The following is a 13,995-nucleotide window of genomic DNA, read 5'->3' as shown; positions in this document are numbered from 1 at the left end:
CAGAAAATTTGAATTAACTCCCTTTAGCCTTTTGTCCACAATACAATAAAGCTTAAAATCAACAGTAAAGGATTCTCTACAAATAACATGAATTCATGTAGATTAAAGAACATATTGGTGAATGATGAATGGGCCAAATGAGAAATCAAGAAGGAAATTTTTAAATGCTTGAAATTAAATGAAAATGAAAGCACAATGCAATAAAACTTCTGAGGCACATTAATAGTAGTCCTAAGAGAGAAATATATAGTGCTAAATACCTGCATTAGAAAAAGCAGAAATAGCAAAACTAAATGACTAATGATGCAACTCAAGAACCTCAGAAAAGAAGAATAAACTAATGTGAAATGCAAGATACAGAAAGAAATAGTAGAAACCAGGGCAGAAATCTGTGAGATAGCTACAAAGAAAATAATACAGAGAATCAATGACTATAAGAGCTGGTTGACAGACCTTATTCCAATTAACCAAAAGGAAGGAAGCTGAGACCTGAATTAACAGTCAAATTAATAGGGAAACATAACAGGGAGCAAAGAAATTCAGAACACTGTGAGGGAATATTTTGAAAACTATACTCCATTAAGTTTAAATAGCTAAAAGAAAGTAGAAAGTGTTTAGATTCAGCTGAGCCACCAAAGCTAAACCAAAGGAGATTGATAACTTAAACAGACCCGTAACAAATAAGTAGTGATAGTAATATGAAATATTTAAAAAATAGTAATACAAAATAGTAATACAAAAAAGCCATGTCCAGATGGATTCACCTCAGAATTCCATCAGACCTTCGAAGAACATCTACAATTAAAATTGCTTAAATTGTTCAAAAAAAATGGAAACAGAGACCACTAACAAACTCCTTCAATGAAGCCAGTATTATTCTCATACCAAAATCAGGTGAAGACACAAACAAAATGGAAAACTCTGATGAATGTAAAGGCAAATGTTCTCAATAAAATGCTTGCAAACGGCATAGAAGCGTATGTCAAAAATATCATGGACAATAATTAAGTTTGCTTTATAACAGATATGTAGGGATGGTTCCACACACAAAAGTCAATAAATGAAATAAATTTACTTAAAAATGAAGCGATCATCTCAAGAGATTCAGACAAAGACTTTGACAAAAGCAGACATGCTTCCTGATGAAAGTTCTAGGTGAACAGGAGTGGAAGGAACAAACCCCAACCTAGAAAAGACTGTAACTGATAAACACACAGTCAACAACATTCTAAACAAAGAAAAACTCAGTGCATTCCCATTAAAATAACGAAGGAGAGCTGTTCACTTTCACCACTTCTTTTTGATATTCTACAAAACAAAGTAGTGCTTGAAACCCTAGATAGAGCAATAAGTTAAAAAAATTAAAGGATGCTAAAAGGAAAAGGAGACATCAATATATCCCCATTTGCAGACAATATAACATTCATAAAAGATCCCACCATTCCACCAGACTATTTCTTGAACTGATAAACCCTTTCACAAAAGTGACACAATACATAATAAACTTACAAAATTCAGTACACATTTTATCCACCAGTGTGAAATTGGCAGAGAAAGAAATCATGCAAACACCGCTCATTGACAATAGCCTCAAAAAGTTAAATGTATAGGAATAAACCTAACAAAACCATGAAAGACAAACTTTAAACATTTGAAGAAAGAGGATGAAGAAGACAAGAGAAGACAGAAAGATCCCCCCATGCACAAGGAGAAGAAAATGACAATTCTATCCAAACAATTTTCAGATTCAATGAAATCTCAACAAAAATTCTCATGACATTTTTCATTGAAACAAACTAACAAAACAAAACAAAATGAAAAAAAAAACAACAATGAAATCACAAAAGACTCTGGATAACCACAGCAATTCTGAGCAAAAAGAGCAATGCTTTGTGGATTATCAAACCATATTTCAAACTATGTTACCCAGCTTTAGTCATAAAAAAATTATATTGGCATGTCTGTATCAGTGGATCAAACTGGAAGACCCAAACATGAGTGAATGCAATTTCAGCCACCTGATTTTTGATAAAGATGCCAAGAACACACATTGGGGGAAAGACAGCATCTTCAACAAATGGTGCTGGGAAAACTGGATCTCTAGGTGTAGAAGAATGAAGCTAGACCCACACGGAAATGTATTACTTTGTAAGCATATTAAAAATGTACACGTAATATACATATACATATGTGTGTATGTATATATGTGCTGACTTACCAAATTTGAACCTACCAGATTTTTCAGATGTGTTGAAGTTTCTTTTTGTTTTTGTGTATCTTCTTTAACTTGGAATTCTTAAGTTCAAGCCTAAGAATTATATTTTGAAATAATTATTCTCATAGACCAGTTTCATAAGTTGCTAAAATTTTCAATACAAATTGTTGGGTAATCATCATTTTCTCTCTATCTTGGGTGGATAGTATGAAATTTTAAGATAATTTTTAAAAACTGTGCATTTCTATTTCTGTTTTTGAGGTTCTGGAGATTAAATCTAGAGCTTTGCATATAGAAAGCATGCATTACACAACTGAGTCCCATCCCAGGAGTGTTACATAATTCAAAGAACTTCAGACAGAAGTTTCTTAATGGCTTCACATTAGTGTACTAGTCAGAATCAATAGACTACACTGTCATTTGCTTTATGGACACTCAAATTCCTTTACATGTGTCTTTACATTATGCCTTTGTATTTTATCCTGCATCATCTCAGCATCTGCAGCTTCTAGATTCAGGGACTCTTGAGGCTAAAGGAAAGAATATGAAAATGTTACTCATAGTTCACTTCAAGTCTGTGCCAGCCTGTTTTGGGAAGAACCTTTATCAGAAAATAACCACGTTCTACTGCATTGATTTACTGAGCCTCTCTGTTGTAACTGCAGTTAACCCAGCCGTTACAACAGAGCGGTCATGACCCAAAGGCCTAAAATGAGACTGCATGGCTCTATAATGAAACTTTACTCAACTATTTCTACTGCACATTACTCTTGTTTAAATATTGCATTTTATCTGATATTCAAATTGGCAGAATGGGAAAAATAGAAAGAAAAAATAACATTGCATTCACTTACATTTTTATATTTCAAGCACTAACTCAATGACTATATCTGAAAATGTCATATTTATGTATGAATATACGTATGTTACAGACTTCATTTCTCTGTTTCTAGGAAGAAATTACTACCATAAAATTAATTTTACCACAATAACAAATTAAGATTAAGAAAACCAATCGCAGATGTAAGGATTTTACCTTGATATGAACTCTGGACTCATCTTCTTTAGATGTGTCACCAGAACTAGATTCACTGGGACTCCTTCAGAGTAAAAACAAAATAATCATGACTGAGTTTATTTCTATAAAAAATGTCTTGTGCATCTGGTTGTGTAATAAACGACGTTTTTTTGTAAATACAAGTTTATTTATGGCTTTCATTTATTTATTTTATTTGTCTTATTTATAGCATCTTTTTTATCACTTTTTGCCTGTATCTCTCCTAAACTATGAAATGCTCAGAGAAGACTCCATTATAGATCTATTTCATAGAGTGACTACCAATGTACTGTCAGAGCTTGAGAATAAAATATATGCACAAATTGTGTCATGAAGACTGAACAAATGTCTAGTTAATGGCTCATGTAAACTGAACTGAAACAAATCTGAGTTGGAGAAATAAGACAGAGATAACATCATCTTCCTGCCCCAGTTCAAAAGTAAGCTATATAAATCAAAACTAGTGATCTGTATTGTTCAGTACAGAACCTATGTGGAAAAAGTACTCATTGATTCCTTTTGCTTCAAAATGGCACACCTATGCTCATGTAACATCTCAAGTGTTTGAAAGACAATTGTACCATATTTAAAGAACAAAGAAATGTATGTTATTTTCTTGTAGAACATTCTTCCCAGAGCATATAAGACAAAAAAAATTTATAAAACACAGTAAGTTTTTCTATATACATTCTGCCCCCTTTTCGTCCACATAAACTAGCAGACACAAACTTTCACAGATATGCAATTAAGAGTACAGAGCTGGAGAAGTAGAGTCCTGGTTGTTTTTCCTCTGTCTCCTAATGGTATTTCTATAGCTTCTTCCCACAGTGTTACATTCCAAGAGCTGTTTTCCTCAGGGCTCAATGACAGGTTTCAACCTTAAATTTTCAAGATCTAAAGGCACAAATTTTTGAAATAAAGATGGGCTGTAATGATGAATAGTAGGAACTGGTAGTAGGATCTCTCTCTCTCTCTCTCTCTCTCTCTCTCTCTCTCCTCATTCCCTTAGATGGATTCATTCACTATATCTGGCTAAATTTGACTCCTGGAAAGCTTGCTAAATCCGGAAAATCAGTCACTTGCACTCTGCATAGAGATGCCAATAATTGCTAGTCTTCTTTGAGAACCACATTTTCCCTATACTATACGTAAATAGGCAAGACAGTGAGTTGGAAAAGATGTCTCACACACCTAGCAAGAGACCAAACTCAGAATTGCACACAGTCTTATGTATATCTAGTGCTTTCACTTTGTCGCTAATCTATGACTTATTTTAATTCAATGAAAGGTTTATGCGGTTAAAGGCATTTTCTTCCCTTCGTGAAGGCCAGCTAAACACATAAACATCTGTCATCTTTTAAGTATGAAGGGCCCCCCAAAAGGTCCATGTGATGAAATAGCCCAAGATCATAATGGAATTAAGAGGCTATTGAAACATGAGGGCATGAGCTTCATCAATGGGCTACCAAGTATCAGCCAACAGCTGAATGCATAATTAGGAGGTCAGTTCTAGTTAGAAGTTTGACACTTGTCTTGCATAGTGTATTTCTCTAATTTTTCCCTCCTTACTGCATAAAATGAGAAGCTTCCTGCAGCCCATGCTCCCACTGCAATAATATTCTTCCTTGGGTGGTTGTCAAGGCATAGTTGACCAATCAGAAACTGAAACTTCAGAAACCACTAGTCAAATAATTCTTTTCACCACATCATTGTTTCTGTCAGGTATTTTGCAATAGTGATTAACAGCTGGTGAGTATGTAAAAATGAATTATAAACCTCAAAATAGACATTCAAGCTGGGTTCATGTAATGATTCTTCAATGAAAGAAGTAGTAGTAGTAGCAGTAGTAGTGGTAGTGTGCCTTTAGTGGTGGGTTCCCTAGGTAACCTACGCTGGAGCCTGTCCTACTAATCATTTTTTAACTCATGATATCCAAAAAGCCAAGCAACCCTCCTGACTCAGCTTCCTCTGTATTGAGATTGTTGGCATTCATGATAAAGAAAAAAAAATGAAAGAAAATAATTACTCAAGATACAAAATTATGTCCACAATGTACTTAAGCTTAATATAGCATATTAAGGGAACGTTTGGGGGGAAAATCCTAAAATAAATATGGAACCACAGAAGACCAGAAAGAACCAAAGCAATTCTAAACAAAAAGTGCTGGAGGGATTACCACATCATAGTTCAGGCTTTATCAGAGAGCTGTAGTAGTCAAAACAGCATGGTGCTGATGAATGTAGATGAATGTAACAAAACAGAAAACCAAACACGAGTGTGTGGACATAACTGTAGTCCCCTGATATTTGACAAAGATGCCAAAATATTCACTGGAAGGAAAACATCATCAAATGCTGCTGGGAAATCTGGATGTCCACCTGTAACAGACTGAAATCAGATGCATATCTATCACCTTGCACAAAAATCAACTTCAAATGAACCAAAGACATCAGTGTGAAATCTGAAATGCTGAAACTTTTGTAAGAAATTGAGGCAATAATCTACATGATGCAGGTACAGGAAAGGACGTTGTAGAGTGAACTCCATTCACACAAGAATTAAGGGCCAATAATTGACAAATGGGACTCATTAAACTAAATATGTTCTGTAGAGAAAAAAATCAATCAAGTAAATAAGAAGGCAACAGAATAGGATAGAAAAATTTGCCATCTACTCCAATTTAAAAGATAACCCACTTGTTATATATATATATATACAGAGGGTCCTCAAAAGAAGAAATAAACATGGCTAATAACTACATTATGAAATGTTCAACTTCCTTACTAATTAGGGAAATATAAATTAAAACTACTTCAACATTACCTTGTACAATTTTCAGATTGATGATGATCATAAAAACCAACAACAAATGTTGATGAGGATATAGGGAGAGGACAACACTCATTCACCAATAGGGAAGTGTATGCTGGTAGAGCCACTACAGAAATCAGTGTGAAGAATTCTCAGAAAACTTAAAATAGATCTACCCTATGACTCAGCTAAACCATCCCTTGGCAATCTAACTCTTAAGTATATAGCCAAAGGAAATAAAATCAGTAAGCCAAAGAGACCTCTGTACTTCCATATTTATTACAGCACTATTCAAAATACTCAAGAAATGGAAACAACATAAATATCCCTCAACTGATGAATGGATTATGAAAATTTGGTGTGTTTACACAACGAAGTTCCTCTCAGCTGTAAAGAAAAATGCAATCATGGAATTTTCAAGTAAATGGATGCACCTAGACACTAGATACTAGTGAGGCACCTCAGACTCAGAAATCAAGGAGCACATTTTCTCTTTCACTTGTGGATTATCTAGGTCCACATTCTTCAATGTGAGTCTATTTTCTGAAGTACACACTACATAGGAAAATGAAAAGTAAAAGAGTACAAGAGATGGAAACAGTAGAACACAGTGTTATCAAGGAGGAAATGGGGAAAATGGAGAGTACTCTAACTGGGGAGCAACAAGGGAGGGATATACAGAGGAAAGAGTTCACAATGTATATGTTGTAGAAAACTAAATGGAAATGTATTATTTCATAAGCCTGCTGAAATGCATATGTAAATGTGAGTGCATGTGTATAGCAGAAGGCTATACAAGAAAATTCAGCGACAAGCTTCCAACTATTGGTCAGGATAATCTAATAGAATCGAAAATAATATAGACTATCACCATAGCCCTTGATTGCCCCCTAGAAGTAAAACTCTGTGACTAAAGAAATGGAATAATTTGAACATAGGATGTGGAGAAATGGAGTTGAAACTGACCTGGAAGTCTCTTTTCTAAAGATTAGATATCATACTATCAGAAGGCAAGGGAAAAAAATCAAGCAATGGGCTGACCCACAAATAAACCTACAGACCACAATAACAACCAGACCAACAAATTATCTGTATTAGCACAATAGTGGCACTTATATCTTAGGGGTAATAATCACTGTCTTAACCATTCAACCTAAGGTCCACTTCAGAGGAGGAAATCCATGCATGGTTCTGTATATATCTGCAAGTATTCATGGTTGGTGAGGTCATAGGCACTAAAGAAAAACCTACTGCTGTCACTTTCCTAGATGAATGTAATGTCTATAATTAGTATTTATAGTCAAGTGTAGTTCTCACCACTCATCAAAGAAGGTTCTTCTAGCAACAGATGGAGACTATTACCAAATTCCGCAGTTGAATAAACACAAACATGTGACTGTGAAATGCCCAGGCCTCACTGTTACATCTACAATCCGACCTCTACACCTAAGGCTCAGGAGACTCATGGAAGAAGATGGAAAAAGATTTTATGTGCAAGAGGAACAAGACCCCTTCTGTTTTTATTGGATTCCAGTCATGACAGGGAATCTACATCCATGAAATTGCCACAACATGGTAACCTAACAACATCTGCATGATGACAAAACCTGTTGATGAACCAATTTGGATGGGGAAAATTCCATAAGGTAGCACCTCAAGACGGATACATCCATCTACTGCAAAGGGGATGGAAAATCAGTTTTTCCCAGGGACTAGCACCTTGAGAGGTTATCTAACCCACAAGTGGGCAACCCTAAGGACATAGACACACAAGCACCACTAAATGGATTCAGTGTATTATACAGTACCATAATAAGAAAAGAATATGTCAAGAATTCACTGGGGAGGGTGAGAGATGGGACGTGTTGGAGGGAGGTTGGAAGGATAAAAATAATGCAAATATTATACTCATGTATAAAATTCTCAAAAAATAAAAAGAGGGGCTATTAACTCAATGGTTAATAACACTGGCTTCTCTTGAAGGGGACCCTGGTTTGGTTCCCAGCACCCACATTGCAGATAACCAGTTCCAGGTTATCTGACACCCTCTTCTGACCTCCATGGGCATTGCATGCCATGGATACACTAACACACATGGTACTAACACATGTGCAAGCAATACACTCATACACCTAATTTTTAAATTAAATAAATAAATAAATGAGAAGCTGCAATGAAGATGAAATGGTTAAGATTTTTATTTTAATAAAATATTAAGCAGTAAAATCTATAAATTTTGAAACAACAAAGAATTTCACTATGGAACCACTTCAAGTAATATAAGACTATATAATCAACAAAATCAGACTACAGGCAACAAACTTCAGCCATGTTAAAAAATAGCAGAGTTGCTGCTGTCCTGTTCTTGGTATTGCTTAGTTTGGATAATTGCTTTTTTTTCTAATGTGTACAAATGTATTGCTTGTATGTAGGTGGATGCACCCATGTCATGTAATGCCCACAGAGATCAGAAGAGGGCATTGGATCCCCTGGAACTGTTGTTACAGGTTGTTAGCAGCCACATGGCTGCTGGGAATCGAATCTGGGTCCTCTGCCACAGGCTGAACCACCTCTCCAGCCTGGATAATTATTTTTCTATCTAATTGATAGTATATGTTTATGTTCTCCTGATGCTAATAAGTATGTCCATTTCTTCCTCCAACCAATGTGATGAATCTCACTTGAATAGTTGAAATTATTGTTAAATACCACTATCATTTAAAAACAGAATAATTTACCACAATACCTGTCTGGTTGTTCAACTGCACATATGCTTGCTCCTTTGCTCACTAAACATTGTATCATCTCCTGGTTGCCATTGATTAGAGCCAGAGTATGTGGAGAATAGCCCTTCTATGGGAAAAACCAAATTTTCACTCTCAAAAAGCTCACTAAACATTGTATCATCTCCTGGTTGCCATTGATTAGAGCCAGAGTGTGTGGAGAATAGCCCTTCTATGGGAAAAGCCAAATTTTCACTCTCAAAATGCCATATTTTCAAAGAGATGAGGATCTGATCAAAGCCTGATAGGATGTCAGCACACACTGTAGGTTATCAGAACTGCAGCCTCTTCCTTCTCACACCACAGTGCTTTCACACATGGAGCTCTTTCCATGTGAAAAGACTCTACCTTCTCTAGAGCTGGCCATGACCCACAGCCCTCGTAAACATGCACTTCAGGCATGAAATGTTTCCACAAACTCTGCTTTTATCCAAATATTTACCATGGGATTTTGATGTCATGTGACTGTTCCATCTAAACCAAGAATGTCTTCTTCCTCTCTTTGTCACAAACATTCAAACATAGTAGTCAAATATTTACCATGGGATTTTGATGTCATGTGACTGCTCCATCTAAACCAAGAGTGTCTTCTTTCTCTCTTTGTCACAAACATTCAAACATAGTAGTAAGGTTTTCAGTATTTTCCTTGAGGGATGAATTAAATTGCATCTCTAGAGCAACATTCACTCATCTATATTCCCACTGATATTTACTTACCCAGAAGTACCATGCCTAGCACAAATATTCTACATTCATTTCTTCGAGAAATGTCGCAAAACTGGGCATGGCACTAAAGCCCATGCATTTTCAGAATTGCCGAATCAAACTGTGTACATTTTCAAAGCTCTCCCATGGTGATTATGCGGCACAATTTCAAGATAAACACTGCAGACACCAAAAGCATGGCATCAAAGCTAGTTCTCATTCACATGGCTAACTCTCTTCATTGTATGCACATTTTGAGGAGACAGACAGTCCATTAAGTTCATTGAGTAGAGCAGAATGGGATGTAAGGAATTAAATGTGAAACTTGATTAATCATGGAAAAGGTAAAATATCTTCTACCTCTCAGAAAGGCAGTGTAGACGTGACAGAAAAAAAATTAAAGTCTTACCTAAGCGGCTGTGTATACCACAAGGGAACAATATGTCAGTGCATTATTTAATATGTATACATTTTTGCAAGTGTGTGTGTGTGTGTGTGTACCTGTCACATGTGCTAGTCAGAGGACAACTTTGAGAAGTTAGTGCTCACTTTCTCCCTTGCTGAGGCAGAGTCTCTCCTTCTGTTTCTGCCACTGTGGAGGAATGTAATTCAGGCTGCCTGCCTCCCAAACTTCCAGCCAGTTCTTCTTTCTCTGCCTCCCAACATTTTGTAGGACGACAGGGGTTACAGATACATGCTACCATATCTGGCTTTTATGTCTAGGGATCTACATCAGGTCATCAGATTTGCACAGCAATCTCTTTTATCTGCTTTTATTTTTTGATGAATTTTCTTTTATGTGTATGAGTGTTTTACCTTCTTGCATGTAAGTGCACACACATCATGCAGTGACTACTGAAGTCAGAAAAGGAGGACAGATCCCATGGAACTGGAGTTCCAGAAGGCTGTCAGTCACCATGTGTGAACTCGGAACTGAACCCAGGTCCTCTAGAAGAGCAGTCAATGGCTCTGAACCACTGAGCCATCTCTTCAGCCCCAAGCGCTTCACCTGTTTATTCATCTCTCCAACCCTTTCCTGTGGCTTTCATTATGAACACCATCTAGTGATCTTTGACCCGGTCTCTTTGGAATGCATGCACAATTGATCTCTACATGTTTCTCAAACTGCGAGCTACTACCTGATGCTAGAGAGAATGCTCAGCAGTTAAGAGCACTGGCCTTTCTTGCAGAGGACCCAGGTTTGGTTCCCAGAACCCAGATGGTGGCTCAAACCCATCTGTACTTCCAGTTCTAGGGGATTCAAGAAGTTTTGTGGTCTTTGGGTTTACCAGGAACACAAGTGGTATATATATATATGTTTACCTGCAGTAAAATTATTCATAGACATAAAATAAAAATGAACAAATATTTATAAGATTAGCCCCCAACTGAAAATTAGCACACTGATACACAGAAGGCGGTAAGATAAGCTGTTCGTGGTGGTTTGCTTCCCGTCTCTGATTTCTGCATGTTCACAACCACGTCCCTTTTTCCATTTTTCCTGCTTCAGCCCCTTCTCTGGGATTTAAATCATTTTGATATAAATTTTCAATAGTGACAACTTTTCTGTTTATATAAAATGTGTTTGTTTTCTTTGGATTTCAAGATTTAGCCAATCTTTGAGTCAATTTTTACTTTCCTATATTTTTGACAGTAATTTAAAAATTAGTAAAAAAAATTTGTTTCACCTTTCACAAATTCGATGTTGTCTCTAATATTTGTCACAAATTAATAGAAGAAAGCAATGTCTATTTGTTTCCTCAAATGTATCAATAACTAGGGGTCAGTGACATGACTGAGGGGCTAAATACTTGCCATGCAAGTCTGACCACCGGAGGTCAATACTGAAACCCAGGTAAAGGTAGGAAGACAGAAATAACTCCACAATGCTGTCCTCTGACCTCGACACTAGCACTGTAGCATGCTTTCCCCCATACCATATACAAGCACAATAATAATAAATAAAAGTAAATACAAATCAATATTTAAAGGGACATCTTCAATAATGTTTTCACTCACAGGGTGTTCCAGATTCTACATATGTAAAAAGGAACCACATATGTCACTGTACACTCAATCGCGTTCACGTATTTTGGGAACCAATGTTGTGTGATTCCTACCTTGTTCTTTATATCGATGCTGGCTTGGTGCACCAGTAGTTTGCCTGCCATTGAGATGTTTTCACTCCAAACAGCATAGTGGAGAGCTGTATTTCCGCAGTTGTCCATGGCATTTGGAACAGCACCACGTTCTAATAAAATGGCCATGCATTCTTCATGCCCGTATTGTGCTGACTGTAGGTATTATATCAAGACATGGATTGAGAACTTTAGAAATACAGGAAATACACTAAAATCAGATTTATTCTCAGCATTTGCACCAAATCCATTTTATGCTGAAATTGTTGGCTACTATTTACCATGATCGGTGGTGTGCTGCTGTCACTGTCACAGAGGTCAATGTCACATTTACGATCCATTAGGAGTGTCACGACATCAAGATGGCCATGTGCACAAGCATAATGCAAAATAGTTCTGTGAAAAGTGAGAGGACTTTTTCAGAATTTATAAAGGGCTATACAATAAATATACAATTATTCATGATGGTAAACATTATTGTCTTGAAATTAATTTTCACTAATTAGACAAAAGGACACTATTAATCTTCTCCTCTGATCCATTGCATTGGAGGAATCTGACTGGACACCTCCCACATCTCCCTTGGGTATACTCAGGCTCCATCTCAATAGAGTCCCTTCTCCTTCAGAACGAAGAGATGTGGGTGCCCAAAAGAGGGGGAAATAGCAAATCACGTTGGTTGGGAACAACTTGCTGCAGTGCATGTGGAGGAACAGTGGCACTAGGTCCTCAGGAAAAAGAAGAGGACCGGATGCTGAAACACTGAGAAACTCAGTTGTCAAGAGGCTTGAGTTGTGAACAGCTCTAATGTTGGTGGTCCTGTCCCTTTCAGGGAGGAGTGGAAGGCCTGCCAAGTCTAATAAACATGAGCCAGAGTCAGGAGTTGACCCACCATTCAACTCCCACTCAGCTGTGTGGTTTTCTACTTGCAGCACTGAGTACTCTAAGTGTACCTAGTAGATACTCCCAATATCCTCTGCTCTCCTGCAGGGTGTTTAATACTGAGCAGGACTGCAAAGCACTGAGACAGGTACTTCAGTGCCACATCTGTGTGTTCCAGCTGCCTTCACTGTAGCTCAACACAGCCAGGCAATATCTCCTTGTGTTAGAAATTAGGCACTCCAGGGTACACAAATTTGAAGAGTGGACAACAAGATGCCAAGCCCAATGGCTTAAAAATAACAGTGCTCCTTAGTTGCTGCTCAGAGGAAGACAGGAAGTCTGTAAGTGATCCAATCACTAATGATCTGACCCTTGGACCACTTGACTCTCTAACACTTTGACCTGTGTGAAGCAGAAGTGTCCACCACTGTGACTTCCCACTGATGCCACTAGGCACATCCCATTATGACAGAACTCAGAAGGAAGTTCTCCATCATCTTATCCTTAGGCATCTCTTCGCCCTTCCGTTTCATTTTTTTATACTGTACCACCTATATTTAAAAGCATCTATAGTGTTCTTTTTATTCTTATTACGTCTATATAATTTTGATTATTATTTAATTCTTTATTGTGCTGTTGTTTTTAACTTTGATATTTGTTTACTTCTTGCTACAATTCTGATCCTGTCTTCTGCTTTTTTGCTGCTTTTATTTAAACTAGAGTCTTGATTTTCTCCCTTGATTTTCTTCAGTTTCCTTATTGCAATTCCTTCTTATTTCGCTCTAACAGTGAGCACGGTTTTGTGAAGGACTACAGATGATGTAGAGATATAATCAGGGAAAACATCTCTACAAAACATTACAGTCAAGAAAGCAGAAATGCCAAAGCACAAAATGCTAATAGCCATGAGTCTAATGTTTTATTTCTCTTACAGAAGCAAGCCTATCACAGTGACATCAAACACCTCAGCAGAAATGGCAGTATTCAGGAAAACATGATACATTTCAAGACCTGAACATAAATACCTGCCAATCAAGATTGCGTCGACAAGGAAAACAACTAACATTTTACAGTCGTTGAAACAGTAAGGAAAATGCCAGACAAACACTAAGCAAGCCCAAGGCTCCAAGCCACCGATACAGAAAATACACGAAGAAAATGAGATTAGACACAAGAAAAGCAGAGTATTTTAACGACAAGTGCATAGATATGGCTGTTCTTAACATGAAGAGATGAACAAAAACAACAGCAAATGAAAGTCATGCACTGTGCGATAAACCAAAAATCTGCTGATCTGAATAGAGAAGAAATAAAACACATAGTAAAGCAAGTATACATAAAATACCCATTAAAATTGCAAGATTTAGCAAGTCCCCTCAATAATAAGTATACCTGGAAATTATC

At 36.9% G+C, this 13,995-nt stretch overlaps 1 protein-coding gene across 2 annotated transcripts in view; it reads right to left on the bottom strand.

Moving 5' to 3' along the window:
• LOC103749642 (ankyrin repeat domain-containing protein 26-like) overlaps positions 1 to 12,138 on the bottom strand; it is a 21,644-nt gene extending 9,506 nt beyond the window's left edge. Inside the window, exons 1-3 of one of the 2 annotated variants that reach the window (XM_029555752.1) lie at positions 11,991 to 12,137; positions 11,692 to 11,865; positions 3,252 to 3,315 (exon numbers count right to left, since the gene is read on the bottom strand). In XM_029555752.1, the coding sequence (XP_029411612.1) occupies positions 3,304 to 3,315; positions 11,692 to 11,865; positions 11,991 to 12,050 (246 nt within the window). In that variant the 5' untranslated portion in view covers positions 12,051 to 12,137 and the 3' untranslated portion in view covers positions 3,252 to 3,303. Of the gene's footprint in view, positions 1 to 3,251; positions 3,316 to 9,720; positions 9,752 to 11,691; positions 11,866 to 11,990 lie in introns of those variants that run through there. The other variant, XM_029555753.1, reaches the window with a different exon arrangement.
• Positions 12,139 to 13,995: the final 1,857 nt, after the last annotated feature.

The sequence above is a fragment of the Nannospalax galili genome, unplaced genomic scaffold (assembly GCF_000622305.1).
Source record: "Nannospalax galili isolate Female #2095 unplaced genomic scaffold, S.galili_v1.0 scaffold3367, whole genome shotgun sequence".
In the NCBI taxonomy this organism is placed as follows: domain Eukaryota; kingdom Metazoa; phylum Chordata; class Mammalia; order Rodentia; family Spalacidae; genus Nannospalax; species Nannospalax galili.
The sequence above is the reverse complement of the archived record's forward strand: the minus strand, read 5'-3'. Positions and strand labels throughout refer to the sequence as shown.